The 15,569-nt window shown below is 40.8% G+C and overlaps 1 protein-coding gene and 1 long non-coding RNA gene across 2 annotated transcripts; one reads left to right on the plus strand and one right to left on the minus strand.

Annotated features, from left to right (window-relative positions):
- Window positions 1-63: 63 nt before the first annotated feature.
- On the minus strand, window positions 64-2,607 carry LOC133744317 (sister chromatid cohesion 1 protein 1-like). Its single transcript, XM_062172449.1, has 8 exons — window positions 2,513-2,607; window positions 2,339-2,453; window positions 1,598-1,676; window positions 1,398-1,479; window positions 807-1,146; window positions 581-707; window positions 381-454; window positions 64-276 (listed from the first exon to the last, which is right to left on the minus strand). The coding sequence occupies exons 1-8, from the start codon at window positions 2,605-2,607 to the stop codon at window positions 64-66; spliced, it is 1,125 nt and encodes a 374-aa protein (XP_062028433.1).
- A 3,930-nt stretch (window positions 2,608-6,537) lies between these two features.
- Window positions 6,538-9,627, plus strand: LOC133706842 (uncharacterized). Its single transcript, XR_009844745.1, has 3 exons — window positions 6,538-7,381; window positions 8,048-8,123; window positions 9,322-9,627. It is a non-coding gene; the product is annotated as an uncharacterized LOC133706842 (long non-coding RNA).
- Window positions 9,628-15,569: the final 5,942 nt, after the last annotated feature.

The raw sequence follows: 15,569 nt of genomic DNA on the forward strand, positions 1-15,569 counted from the left end.
TCTTTATGGTCATCGTCTTCTTCTTCCTCTGCAGATTAATGTACATATTTAAACATAAATACTTCAATAACTAGAGAAATGAGAGAGAAGAGATGTAGAGATTATAAATGTACCAGCATTTCCTGGTGTTGCCGGGTTGGTATCAGCTCCTCTCATGGCATTAAGATTGGCTTCAGGTTGCACTGGTACGTCATTGTTAACTAAATTTGTCCGTATCAGTTCTATGGGGTTTACAAATGACAGGGAGCCACCTCCACTATAAAAATCTTCAACAGGCTTCACATTTAACATATTGTAACTTGTCAGACATAAACGTAGTTATAATTTCCTGAAAAATAAGAAAACTAAAAGTAGCTGTTGTATGGACTTGAATATCTCACCGGGTATTGATAAGTTTGTCTTCCAGGTGGTGACCATAATGATGGTTCTGGAGGCAGAGGTGGCAAGGTTAATGCTGCAACAAAACCATAATCAAGGCCCTCTTTCTGTTACTTGAATTACTCATGTAAAAATTCTCAAATTACGAACTTGAATTACTCATGTAAAAATTCTCAAATTACGAACTATGCATGATACTGACCAGAAGGTGAGTCATGGGTATGTTTTTCCTTGAATAGCTTTCCAGGTTTAAATAAACGACCCATGAGAACGCTAGCTGGCTGCTCCATGAGTTTACTAATCTTCATAGTAGACATTATGTTGTTAGGCTGTAATAAAGAGAACGTAATGAGGACAGTACATGGAATATACATACGAGTATTTTCAACTCCTCCACTGAAGGATATACTTGGACATCAGGAACAAACCTTTTGGTTTCTTCGTCTTCTTGAAGCTATAGATAGCTCTGTAGTATCTTCAAGCAAAGATTGGTAGACATGAGCAGGATGGATTGTTTGGTCATTATCCATTACAGAGGCTGGTGTTTTTCTCTCTCTCCTCCTTATAGGCCTCTGCCTCTGCCTCTGTTGAGCATTCTCTTGAACATCCTGCATTTGCACCACTTCATTAAACACATTATTAGGCTGCTGTCCTTCCTGATGCTGGTCTTGACGAGGTGGAGAAGGTATTAGATAATTTGGAGAAGGCGGTCGATTATGTGCGGGGTCTCCTGATGTGAAGTCCAAGTCATCTCCCTCAATTTCAAATCTGCCACATCATTCAAGGACAATAATAAATAAGAATATGATAATCATTCTTGCAACAGACTGGTTAAGTATCTGTGGTAATTAACAGGAATGGAAGGGCATGAAATTAATTAGCTGGGCACAGAGTTTGCAAACTCAAATTAAAAAGGCACATGGAACCACAAAAGCATGAGCAATTTGTTTTGCTCAACCTTCAGGAATGGGAATCTAAAATCAAAAGTTTATTTATAGTGTATTGTGGGAATGATTCACCTCTCGTAGCGATGGTTGAACAAATCTGCATTTGCATCTGATGGATCATAACGTTTAGGCAATGTGATATCCTCAGGATCAGCTGAATGCGAGAGAGAGAGAGGGGTGGGGTAAGTTAGCAGATGAACAGATTATGGATATGTGTGGTCACAATTAAAAGTAACTGAAGAGGTAGACTAAATGAATTAATAAGAAAGGACCTTGATGTAAGTTCTGATGTTGATCTCCCTCCACTGCATTATCGTTAACTGTTTCTCCCACATCTACACTATCCAGTTGCTTCAAGCACAGAAAAAGACAGGGTAGAAAAGCTCCATGAGATATTGCAAAGATTCCATCAATTTATGCATTTTATACAAGTAACAATAGTGGAAAAAAGTGTCATTTGTTCTTGCAGTGATAACTAGATCAGCACAAGGGTGAGCCATGGTGCATCAAAACTGTAATAAAAGAACTAACGATGTAGCCTACCAGGTGGTTAAATCTGAGAGTGTGAGAGAGAGACGTGCTTCTATTCAACTACTTTTATTCACTACAGAGTTTCAAAGTAATTTATTATTAAGGTTAATCATGGCAAATTATTGAAAAAAAAAAAAACAAATCTCTTATTAAGGTTAAATACAAGACGGTTTAAAGCTTAAATGCGATGCGCATCGGGCATTTCATCAAACATCTTCGATGCACCATCAACAAGTGAAAGAAATATAAACAGCTCCATTAGCAGGCTAATCTCACTGTAGCCGCCGGAAAACTATCTCAGGCATTCATTACGATAAAACAAAATGGGGGTTGAAGAGGCGTTGGGGGATTGGTGGTGTGTTTCAGTTTAATACTAAAAGCACATAAACACATACTAGCCGTAGCTGCTACTGATTCACAGAAATACCCTTTACAGAACTAGATGAATATCTAGGTAACAAGAGCCCATTAAGGTCATTTACCATGAGAAGATAGCCGGTTTGCTGCTGGAAAAGCGTGGCATGGTGAGAAAAATCAAGCGACTGCTCAATGTCAGTATCTTCATGCTCAGCCTCAGGCAGAGTTATTGCTTCTTTCCTGCAAAAACCCACAGTGAAATTCAGGAATTGACAATTCTAACCCTCCTCCCTAAATACAATGAAACAAAGAAACGCAGCACTGTACTCACTGGGCCTGAAATCTCCGTTTGAGGAGGACAGTGGAGTCTGCGTTGGTCTTCACCTTCTTCCATGCTTCGTTTAATTGATACTTTGATCACAAAATCGGAATCGATTAATTAAAATAACACAGACTAGTAAGGCAAAACCAAAAGTTTAGCAAATGGTTAAGAAAAATTGAAATTACCAGAAGACGGTGCACATCATCTGTGTGGAAATTCAAAATAAACGTCAGAAATCGTTCGAACACAACATTCATTTTGTATAAATTTAAACAACCAAAAAAAAAAACGAGAAGAAGGGGAACGGTACCGAATAAGAGCTCCACCATACGTTCGTAGACGATGACAACTCCACCTGAAAACAGAGGTTATCGGAGATGAGGTTCAGGTAATTAAAAACAGAGAGAGAGAGAGAGAGAGAGAGAGAGAGACTGAGATATTGAGAAAGAGAGTGAGAGCCAAGTAGTTTACCCATGAGAATAGTAATGGAGAGTCTGAGAGCCATAGGAGCTCTTGGATTCAGAATCTCTTCGCTGCCAAATCAAAATTGAACACCACGAACAAAATTGCATCAACACCAAAAATGTACGGAGAAATTGAAAAATGAAAATGTAAAAAAAGAGTTAGAGAGAGAGAGAGAGAGAGAGAGAGTTAAACCAGATTCTGATGAGGTCGATCTGGTTGAGATTCCTCCGCTTCATCTTGGCATGCATCGTGGCGGCCATACTTGCATACATAAAAACAGAGTGCGAGTTAACTCGGAACATAGAACTACGACGAGTCTATGAAGAAATTGAAACAAAGAGAGCATTGCATTTCGGAAGAGTTCAGGCCAAATTTTGCAGAAACAGAGAAGATGCAGAGTCTATAGAGAATCTAAAAACAGAGAAGAATAAGCGAATGGCTCTACTTACCAGATTTGGCCGAGTGGCTCTTTGCGAGCAAGGAGGCTGTGAGGGTAGAACATCTTCTCAAGTTAAGTCGGTGAGAAAGTGTACGGCACCACTACCGCTCACCGGAAAATGGAAGAGAGAGAAAGGCTTCAGAGTTACCTCCCTAAACGAAGAAGGAGAAGCGAGTATGAGGGACTCTCGCAATAACGAACTTTATGGGCGCCACAACAGAGAGAGAGTCGAGTGAGAAAGGCGTGTGACCCTGTGAACTGATACAATAACCCAAGGGTGCATGGAATATATGCGTGCTACCAGCTCTTGTACGAGACAGGTGTGCAGGTTGGGGGGGATTTTGGGTGAAGATGGTAGGAGTAAAACTGTAATTACTGGGAGGTTTTAATTGCAATGGGGCCCAAGGGAGCATCTGCTTCACTTTATTACCTTTCTCCTTCGCAGTTCGCACTGTGCCGGATGAAGCTTGTGAAGACTGAAGAGTGTGAAGACTTTTAGGCCTATAGGGCTAGGCTTAACCAGTACCTAGCTAAACTTACTGTCTACATACAAGTAAAACTTTTTTTTTTTTTTTTTTACAGTGGATGCTAAGAGGTCCTTTGGTAGATCGCATTAAACAAAGTTAGTTTGGCATTGCTTATAACTTAAGCTAGCTGGGGTTGGAATTCGGCTCGTTGTGTTCAGTTATTAGTTTGTTAGACTCAAATTCATGAAAAAAAAAAAGATGAGTCAAGCATGAGCTCAATAGAAATAAACATGAACAGAGTTAAACTACTATCGTAAATTCTAGAGCAGCTTATGCTTGAGCTTGATAATTGGTGGATTTAGTTTATTACGTTCAAAAAGATCACTCACCAAGTCACCAATATTGTTGCTCTATTAGTACTAATTTTATTCAAACTTTTTTCTATCGCTTAGCATTTGTATATATGAGGTAATTAAGCTGAAATATAAGGCAAAAACACGTACAATTGAGTCTAGTTAAGCTTGAAGTTGTTACACAATTCAGCCAATAAGCTTCAGTTCAGGAAAAATGATCTGCTCCACGTACAGTCCGAGATCGAGATAGTCTTTGAACACCCTGAATATTCAGCGGCATCTCATAGCGACCGAAACACTACAACTCTCTATTAATGCAATCAGCTAGTTAGTCTTTAAATAACTTGATCAAATCGAGGATGAAAACCATCTTAATTACCAGAAGCATGAGTTACGAACGAGCTCAATGAGATGTAATTAGTGAAGACTTGGCTCGGGCAACTTGGCATTGAGGACTTTTGAGCAAGTATTGATCGCATAGTTCATCAACATTCTCTTAGTAATCAACCTCCATTGCAGATATTCAAGAAGTTGCATTAGTTTGTTCTTGCTTTTGCAATTTCCCAGCCTCCGTTTATCTCTGCTAGCTTCGTAAGTGAGTTCTCTTCATACTTAGCTAGGAAATGCTTTTTCTCCATAACAGCATTGCTATTCTTCAGCATATTCCTATCACTCATGGAGAAGATACTAAAGAGAAGATTGGCCAAACTGGTGGATAGAGCTGTTCTCTAATAGAGTGACTGCAGTCTTATATGATTCAGACTTTTTTTTTATCAAAAGAGGTCAACTCATTATATAGATTCAGCAAGCAGTACGAAAACGAAACACCCCTAAGGGGTCGACAGAAAGAATCGTTTCTTAGAGCACCCTAAAACCCTACTCTAAAACAGAATAGGAGCCCAGCATACCCCTAGTACACCCACTTTTTAGAAAGTCCACGCACTTTTATTCTAAACAAAAACCTAGTACTCCGAAGCATGAATAAAATGTCCCTCAGAGTTACTGGATGTTTGCGATCTCTTCTCTCAAAAAAAGAAAAAATAAGGCCCATCATCTTTTCGTGAAAAAAGATGCGAACCCAAAACTAGTTTAAAAACTAACAGTTCTATGAACCCAGTCAGACCAGGCCCACAATGCTAAGGCCCAAAGATGAGAAACCCTAACACACCTGACCCAAGCCCAACTGAGCCCAGTCCCAAGAGCTCCAGTTCACCCTAGGAACACCATCTCCGTTGCCGCCAAAGACTCGCCGCCCTCGACACCTGCACTGCCTCTATCATCGTATGATTCAGACTTCATCAACCTTAAAAAAAAAAAAATTAAAAAAAATCTTCTCTCATCTTATATTTGAACATTCATTTTTTATTTATAGATTTTTTTTTTTGGTCTTCTATTATGCTCATTGATACCAGTATATCGATCCGCCACAATAATTTAATTGATAGAATAAGAAACAAGAATATAAATAGAGAAATTATATACAAACATCCTATTTTACTTAATACACATATCTAATTTTTGTAAAATTTTAAATCACTATTTTATCCGTTTTCTAATTATAAAAAGTAAAAACCCACAGTCTCCCCCTTCATATGCTCAATGGCAAACAAACAACTGCTGGAGTGATTACTCGTTTTCTAATATCTGAGTTATGCTTATTTAGTTTTCTGATATTATTTTGATCAAAATTTATCTGAAATGCATACAACTATATATGCAAGTCTTGTAAATTATTGCAGTATAATTTATTTGAACAAATGAACATGTTTATCAAAACACTAGAACATATAGAAGAAAAGTTGAATAAATTTCTTCACTATCTATTTGAGTATTTGCTTGGGATTACTAGAATTATCAAAACAAAAAGTGAAATTCATCATAGTTTAGTAGTATTATAGTAGTTCATTGATTCATATATATATATATATATATATATATATATATATATATATGTGTGTGTGTGTGTGTGTGTGTGTGGGTAGGTTTTGATGTCCAGTAAACTAAAGATCATGAGAACCATGGTGCCACGTGACAAGTTTCACCTTGGAATATATATATTCCCTTACTAAATGAACTTGATTCATAGAAACAGAGAGAACCAAATAAAAATGAAACGGATGGAATTGAAGTGAGAGAGAGAGAGGTGTTGTTATTTGCTGGACATCAGAGAAAGAGTGTTGTGTAATACCCCGAAAAAAATCCAAATTAAATTCCATGGATTTTTAGAAATGATTTCACGATAGTAGGAGCGAGTACGAAGCTTGGAGAAGTTGTGGAATTAGTTCAAACAAGTTTTATTCGAAAACGAACATAAGTTAGGGGCTCGTGAAAAGTTGACTTTTTATGCTTACGGAATTTGGGAAAATTTCCTTCATGAAAGTCGTAGAGCTCGTCGATACGAACTCGTGCATATGTAGAACGCGAAAATCGGAGTTCGTGTGAATTAGTTATGGATTTTTGAAGATATTTCCATTTTGGTATAAATACATTTCTATTTCCGGAAATTGCAAACAAGGACAGAATTTCCAGAATTCCAGAAATCCCTCCCCAGTTCTCTCCCGAGCCCAGCCGCGCCTCCTCCTTTCGCCTCCATCGTTCTCCCAACTCCGGCCACCTTTGGCCGAGTTCTTGGAGGGCTTTTGCTCGCCTTGGTCTATACATGAATTCTGGGCAACCAATCGAACTTGAAACGAGCTGGAGAAGAAGAATCGAGACCGAGAAGTGGGACTGCCAATGACAAAATCGCTCTTTCCCCACCGTTTTCTGGGCTCTCCTTTGTCCGGCCATATCTCCCTCCACAGACCTCTAATCGACTTGCTTCCAAAAGCAAATTCGTTCGCCCTGAAGTCCTTTAAAACTTTCAAGAAGACATCGATGGGAAATAACCATCGTGGTGGTCTCTGCAAGTCGAAGAACATGGTGTAGCCGAGTTGGAAATCGCCTCACTTCGCCATTATTGTTCTCCCTCCTCCGGTCACCTTTTGCCATTTTTCTTGAAGGGATTCTGCACTCCTGAGGATGTAGATCATTTATCCTAAGGTGGGTTGCATCAAATCGAGCTGTGGTGATCGAATTCGCACGATTTGGAAACTAGGGTTCATCCGATCTGAAAATGTTGTGAGGTAAAATTCGACTCTTTCGGCTTATAATCTGACTTTGGTGTAGTTATGAAAAGTGAAATTGGAGTTGAGATGAAGGACTTTGATGTTGGGAGTTTTGTCAAATTTTGACTTTGGATGGGTGGCGGCGCCGCCACTGTGATGGTGGTTTCCGGCGACCTCCGGCCACCTTAAGGACAGTTTCTGTCCATTTTTGTGTTCTACGTGTCGATACGATCGTTTGCAGATATAATTCATAATTTTTAGAGATCGTATGTTTAAGTTATGAATTTTACGATTTCGATCGTTCAATTTGTGATCTGTGAAGATCGGACCGCCCGATGGAATTATAGTTTTGATATGTTGATCTTATGACTGTCCCAGTGGCTTTGTGTGGTCATGGGCGAAGATCCGACCGTTGGATCTTCGTATAAATGTAAAACAGTGATTAGGGAGGCGATTCGTGAGAATCCGTCCGTCGGATTTTCGTATAAATTTGTGAAGATGTTAGTAAGGACGATTCAGAAAGATCCGACCGTTGGATCTTCGTGATGATTTTTGGAGGGTGATCCTAAGGGCGATCCGTGAGGATCCGACCGTTGGATCATCATTTAATTTCGATCCGACCGTTGGATTGTCGTTTGAATATGTTTTTGAGTTATTGGCTAAGTTAAGGTCATGTGTGATTAGGTGATTGACGGTCTCCCTTGGGTGAGCGATTTCGGTGTGTATTGTGTTGAATTGAAGACGCAGCGGGAATATCGAGGTGAGTAAAATCGCACATGGTTCATTTACGAACCGAAATTCAGTGATTGAATTCTATAGTGATTTTGTGAAAACTGTTTTAAGAAAATCAATATTTGTTTTAAATTATATGGACTTGATCGACTACGGTCCATAGGTAAGTAAAATGTATTTAAAGTATAAAAATGAATTTATCGATTTTTAAATGCATTTGAACTATAGTTGGTATTAGTGGTCATTCTTGTGTGGGTGACTACGTATATATATATTTACGTGGAATATATATTGGATGTGTGGTATTTGGTGAAGTGTGGAATTGATGCGATTGATTTACAATTCGAGCATTACTCTCTAGAAGATATAATTTATCTCATAGGTTGAGTTGAGTGTGATAAAGAGTAATTGAGTAAAGTGCTATAGTTGAGTCGTTGAGATGAGTTAAATGAGGAGTCGAGTGATTTGAGGCAAATATTTTCGTAAGGGTGAACCTTGGCCAAGGTGACACTCTACGATTCAGTTAGAGCTCTAGTCTGTCTGCCATCATACTGAATGGGGTGATTAATATATTTAATCATAAGCCTGTAAGTATGATATACGTACTGAATGGGGTGATTAATATATTTAATCATAAGCCTGTAAGTATGATATACTGAATGGGGTGATTAATATAATTAATCATAAGCCTGTAAGTATAATATACTGCATGGGATGATTTATATAAATAAATCATAAGCCTGTGAGTATATATTGAGTAAATAGTTGTTTGTTTTTGCGTAGTCATGTTGAGACGTGAGTATAATATACGGTATGAGATGATTAATATATTTAATCATAAGCCTGTAAGTATGATATACGTACTGAATGGGGTGATTAATATATTTAATCATAAGCCTGTAAGTATGATATACTGAATGGGGTGATTAATATAATTAATCATAAGCCTGTAAGTATAATATACTGCATGGGATGATTTATATAAATAAATCATAAGCCTGTGAGTATATATTGAGTAAACAGTTGTTTGTTTTTGTGTAGTCATGATGAGACGTGTGTTGATTGATGCTTGAAGTGACGTTGTGCACTTCAATTATTATGCTAAGAGATACTGAAATTGAATTGTTACTTTAAAATCGTGCAATTCCTTGTTTACTCATACGGGCTGTCAAAAGCTTACCGGGTTTGTGTTGTTGCAATCCCGGTACACTATTCAAATTGTGTAGCGGGTAATCCTACAGGTCAGGAGAATCAGGACGGTGATCGTGCGGGTTAGAGAATTTGTTTTAGTTTTACAGCAATTGTAATTGTGAGGTGAGTTATGCTCATTTGAGCTACATTTATAATTTGGTGAGAGTGTGCTGTAATAAACAAATTTGAGATTTGGTTTATGTAATATCGAGCGATGTGAGGTGTGGTTGTTTTGAGAAAAAATTCAGGTTGTATTTATGTGAGTTGTATTAATTCATGTTTCGGATTTGGATTTGTTATTCAAAATCCGGGGCGTGACATGTTGTAAAGGAGACAGAAAGATGAGGAAGGGTCAAAGAGGAAAAGTATAGGAAAAAAATGGCAAACAAAATTTAAGACGTGCGTATGAAGAAAAATAGGATGTGCAAATAAAATTACTCATACAAATGTTTCACGCGCTCACGGCGCAAAAATGCTAGTTGAGTAACTATGGCTTTTAATGTGTTGGGTTCTTTCTATCAAGGCCAAAGACTTTATTTTGGATCCATAATTTTAAACTATTTCTACAACGTCCTTATAGTATTATAGCATTTTTTTTCTTTGTCTGTGTATACATTGGTATACTTTCTAATTTAATGGTCCCACAATTACATTGATTGACTTACATATGACTTTCAGTTTGCTCAGTTAAGTGGCTAAATCAGAAACTACCAACACAATAATCGAATAGCAATAGTATTTGAGGGCCTTAAAAGTGTGCTTGGCCAAGACATTGACGTACAATTTGTAAAAGTAATTGTTTAAGTCCCAAGAACAAAATCAAGGCCTTAGTGAAGCCCTATAAAAGGCAGGTGGAGTTTCGCTCTTCTCATATTTTTCGTGAAGGTAACCGAGTTGCAGATGCTTTGGCAAATGAAGGGATAAATTCACCAGGTTTGACGTGGTGGGACTTGCCCCCTGATTCGGTTCTCTCTTTTTGTAATAGCGATTGGTTGGGGCTTCCCAACTTTCGATTCTGTTAGTTTTCTTCGTTAGTTGCAAGTTATAGGTTGGTTTTTTTGTTTCAGGTGGGCTATGATTTAGGCCCATCCTACTTTACTATTCTTCTTTCTCTTTTTTAATAAATTATCCTCGCTTCGTCGGGGTTTAACCAAAAAAAAAAAAAAAAAAAAGCCCTATAAAAGGCAAAATATAGTGGGGGAAAGGAGGGTTTTTAGATACAGACATGTGATTTGTGATTTGTGACTTGTGAAAAAAAAAAAAAAAAGTTAAAAAAGATGATGATAGTGCGGTAGCCCACCATAGGATATATGACTGTAGAAAATGTGTTTTCTATATTCACAATCTGATTACAATGTACAATTATATAGCTAAGCTAATTGACTGTTATGCTACTGTTACAATCAGCTATAAACACTATTCAATGTTATAAATACAAAGATTCAAAACTGATGATCAGTTTTGATTGCACAGATCTTCAGTTACACAAATCTCTCTAACACCCTCCCTCAAACTGGACGGGCCTGCACGAACAAGTTTGCTAGTAAGATAAGCATGACGACTCTTATGAAGAGGTTTGGTCAGAAGATCGGCCAGCTGATCAACGGATGGGATAAAGCAAACACGATGGCTGCCAAGGGCTACTTTCTCACGAACAAAGTGATAATCAAGTTCGATGTGCTTAGTGCGGGCATGAAATACCGGATTAGAGGCCATGTATGTAGCACTAAGGTTATCACAATGCAGGAGAATGGGGAAGTGAATGCGAGCACCAAGTTCATAGAGTAAGAAAGCTAACCACGTGGACTCAGCACTGGCATGGGAAAGGGAACGATACTCAGACTCGGTGCTGGAACGAGCAATAGTGGGCTGCTTTTTAGAACACCAAGAGACCAAGTTGGTGCCAAGATATACAAGGTAGCCAGAAGTAGAACGACGAGAATCTGGACAACCAGCCCAATCATCATCAGCATAGGCAGCGAGGGAAGCAGGTTGTCGTTGAGGACCGAAATACAAGCCATGATCAAGGGTGCCCTTGATGTAGCGAAGGATGCGCTTGGCAGCAACCAAATGTGGGGTGCGTGGTTGACTCATGAACTGGGAGATAGAATTGACAGGAAAGGCAATGTCAGGTCTAGTGATGGTCAAATACTGTAAAGAGCCAACAATTTCCCGGAAGACCGAGGGATTGGGAAGGGGATCGCCTTCATGAGCAGTGAGAATGGACTTGGCTGACATCGGTGTGCCAACAGGTTGACTAAGCAACATATCATGCTTCACAAGGAGATCATAAGCATATTTGAATTGACTAACATGAATGCCGTGGTTTTGAGATGTAACCTGTAAACCGAGAAAGTAGTGTAGAGTACCAAGGTCTTTGATGTCAAAGCCACGTCCCAATGCATCAATAAAGCTCTGTAGAAGTCGATCATCACTACCGGTGACCACAATATCATCAACATACATTAGGAAATAAATAGTATGCTGTCCAAAACGGAAAATGAACAGAGAAGAATCAGCCAAACTCTGGACAAACCCAACTGAGAGCAAGAAGGAGGTCATACGGTGAAACCACACACGCGGAGCTTGCTTGAGACCGTAGAGTGCCTTGTTAAGCTTGCAAACATGGGACGGCTGAGTAGGATCAACGAAGCCTGGTGGTTGAGTCATATACACATCTTCTTTAAGAAAGCCATGAAGAAATGCATTTTTAACGTCCAATTGACGGAGGGACCAGCCTCTAGACACAGCAAGGTAGAGCACAACACGAATAGTGGCAGGTTTAATCACAGGACTAAAAGTTTCATCGTAGTCAATACCTTGGTGCTGATGAAATCCTTTGGCCACAAGCCTAGCTTTGTGACGTTCAACTGTTCCATCCGGATTGTGCTTCACACGAAACACCCATTTACAGCCAACTAGGTTCTGGGATGAAGATGGGGGAACGAGAGTCCAGGTATTGTTCTTCAGCAAAGCATTGATCTCTTCAAGCATTGCTGCACGCCATACCTCGTGTTTGGAGGCCTGAGTGTAGCATGTAGGTTCTGCAGATTCAACAGCAGTGAGGAGTGCACGAGAGATGGGATACTTAACTGTACCATCTGTTCGGATGCGAGGCTGAACAATACCATTTTGAAGACGGGTTCGCCTGGGAGGATCCGGTGGTGGAGGTGGGTGATCTGGTGGTGAAAGGGAAGCCGCCGAAGCAGGTGGGGACGCCGGGGGAGGAGCGTCTGACCGAGAGGACGGTGGAGCAGAAGGAGGTGAAGCTGGGACAACGGGTCGGCGGCGCTGGTAGGTCCGGATGGGGGCGGAGGCGGGCGCCGGAGCGGCGCTGGGCGCTGGAGGCGGTGAAGGAGCGGCCGAAGATGGCGGAGGTGGAGCGATGTTGGTTGCTGGATGTTGGGCATCAAGGTCAACGACAGAGGAATGGGGTGGAGAATCCGAGGTGTCATGGACGACAGCAGAAGAAGGGATCAGCTCATCAATTGGATTTGGGCCAGGTGTGTTGGGCTGAGAGTGATGAATACCCGGGCTGGTCAAGAGGGTGAATTCAAATGAGCTAGTTTCCGAAACTGATGGTACCTGCAAATGCTTGTAGGGAAAAATTGTTTCGTTAAAAATAACATGCCGAGAGACATAGACACAACCACTCGTTGGATCTAGGCAACGGTAACCTTTGTGTTGAGGACTGTAACCCAAAAACACACACTTGATACTACGACTGGAGAGTTTATCAGAAACATAAGACCCAAGATGAGGAAAACAAGAGCAACCAAAAACTCGAAGAGACGAGTAGGAAGGAGGACTACCATAAAGACGGGTGTGAGGGGTATCCCAATGGAGAATGGGAGTGGGAAGGAGATTAATAAGATAAACCGAGGTCAAGACCGCTTCGACCCAAAGATTATGGGGAGCACCAGAGGTGAGGAGAAGACTACGAGTCATCGTGGCAATATGGAGATGTTTGCGCTCGGCAAGTCCATTCTGTTGTGGTGTATGTGGGCAAGAAAATCTCTGTTGAATTCCCAAGGATTTAGAATAAAGAGAGAAGGCATGATTAACATACTCAGTCCCATTGTCACTTTGAAGAATCTTTATGGTATGGTGAAAAAGATTTTGAATCATGGCTACCAAGGTTTGAAAATGAGTGAGTACCTCATTTTTGCGACGCATGGGATAAATCCAAGTGTAACGGGAGAATTCATCTGTGAAAAGAACATAATACATGAAGCCACTAACAGAAAGAGTAGATGAAGCCCAAATATCACTATGAATAATGTGAAATGGAAAAGTAACAGACTCTTTATTGGAATTAAAAGGTAATTGATGAGATTTGCTAAGTGCACAATCTCTACAAAAGGAATGAAAAGATAATTTGGAACCAATTATTGAACCTAGACGAGCTAAGACAGTTGAAGAGGGATGGCCCAAACGATTGTGCCAAATGGAGGAGTGAATGGAGGCAAGGGCTTGTGGAGGAGTGGAGACGCTTGACAGAGTAAGCGGATAGAGACCATCTTTACAAGGGCCCTGAAACAAGAGATGACCTGTACGTAAGCAATAGATTTGATAAAAATCTGGAGCAAAAAGAAAGAACACTAGGTTGTCTTTAGTGAAACGAGCTACAGAAAGGAGATTTTTACGGATGGATGGGATTTGAAAAACATTTTGTAAAGTGAATTTGGAAGACCCTAATGACAAGGGAAGATTACCGGTATGGGAAACGGGCATTGAGTCCCCATTACCCATATAAACATTATGAGGCCCCCCATAAGATTGAGGATTAGTAACAGGCATGGATGTCATGTGGTGAGTGGCGCCTGTATCGGGGTACCAAGTGGGGTCAGGTGCATAGTGAACGCCAGCAAACGGAGCAGCAGTGCTTGGGCCAGGGAATCGGTGTGGGCATTGAGGAAGCCCATATTGGTTGGAGTGGCAGTTAGGGCACCACTGAGGTGCCGGGCCAAGAAGCCCATGAGGCCCAGGACGTACGGCCCAGGCAGGGGAAGAAAAGGGGCCAGGCTGGGACGCGAATTGCTGCTGGTGCTGTGGAAAAGACGCATACTGCTGCTGCTGGAAAAAGGGAGGACGCGCACCGCTGCGGCGATTCCGGCCTGTGGAGTACCGGCCGCCGGAGTGAGAAGGACGAGGGGCCGAGGAGCGGTGGTCACGGCGTGGGGAAGGAGCGGTATGATTGAAGAGCGCAGTGGCCATTCCAGTGGCAGATGGACCAATCTGCTGAAGGATAGGATGCGAGCGCGGAGCTCAGAGAAGTCAGGGAGAGGTGGGTTTTGGGTGAGTGCAGTGCGGAGCATGCCATAATCCGGTCCAAGGCCGTGGAGAGTAGCAATGACCAAGTCTTCGTCAGAAACAGGCTTGTTGATGGAGATTAAAGAATCGACAATGGCTTTGGCTTGGCGGAGATATGCATCAACAGATTGGTTTCCTTTCTGGAGATCCAAAAGCTGCATTTTGAGGGTAGAGGCACGGGCAACAGATTTTTGGGAAAAATGGAGCTGAAGACAATCCCAAATGTCCTTGGAGGTTTCGAAACCAATTGTCAGTTGAGCAATATTTTCAGTGAGGGTGGTGGTGAGAGTGCTGACGATGATTTGGTCTTCTTTGAACCATTTGGTGTAGGCTGGGTTGGGGATAGGAACAGCAGGTTGGCCCTCAGAGGGGGTGGACATGATGGTAGATGGGGGGAGCAGGTTTGGAACCGTCAACATAGCACCAGAGATCATTGCCATTGAGGTAAGGTTTGATTTGCCGAAGCCAAACTAGATAGTTGGTTTCAGTGAGTTTGATAAAGCTGGAAGTGTTTGGAGAGGAGGAAGAAGCAGTGGGGTTGGCCATGAGGGAGGGAGGGGAGGCACAGAGTATGAAGAACGACTAAGGAAGGGATATTGGATCGAAAAGAGGTAAGCAACCTAAGCTCTGATACCATGTAGAAAATGTGTTTTCTATATTCACAATTTGATTACAATGTACAATTATATAGCTAAGCTAATTGACTGTTATGCTACTGTTACAATCAGCTATAAACACTATTCAATGTTATAAATACAAAGATTCAAAACTGATGATCAGTTTTGATTGCACAGATCTTCAGTTACACAAATCTCTCTAACAATGACTTTCAGTTCAAGGTGGGTTAATTATTTAAAGTAAAAAGAAAGTCCATTTCCCTCACAAATTTCTACTCACATTCCTTAATCTCATTATGCCTCAAAGGCTCAAACAGTCCATTCCCTCGTTCCTCAATTCCCCACTTAAAATA

Source organism: Rosa rugosa, chromosome 4 (assembly GCF_958449725.1).
Source record: "Rosa rugosa chromosome 4, drRosRugo1.1, whole genome shotgun sequence".
NCBI classification, from domain to species: domain Eukaryota; kingdom Viridiplantae; phylum Streptophyta; class Magnoliopsida; order Rosales; family Rosaceae; genus Rosa; species Rosa rugosa.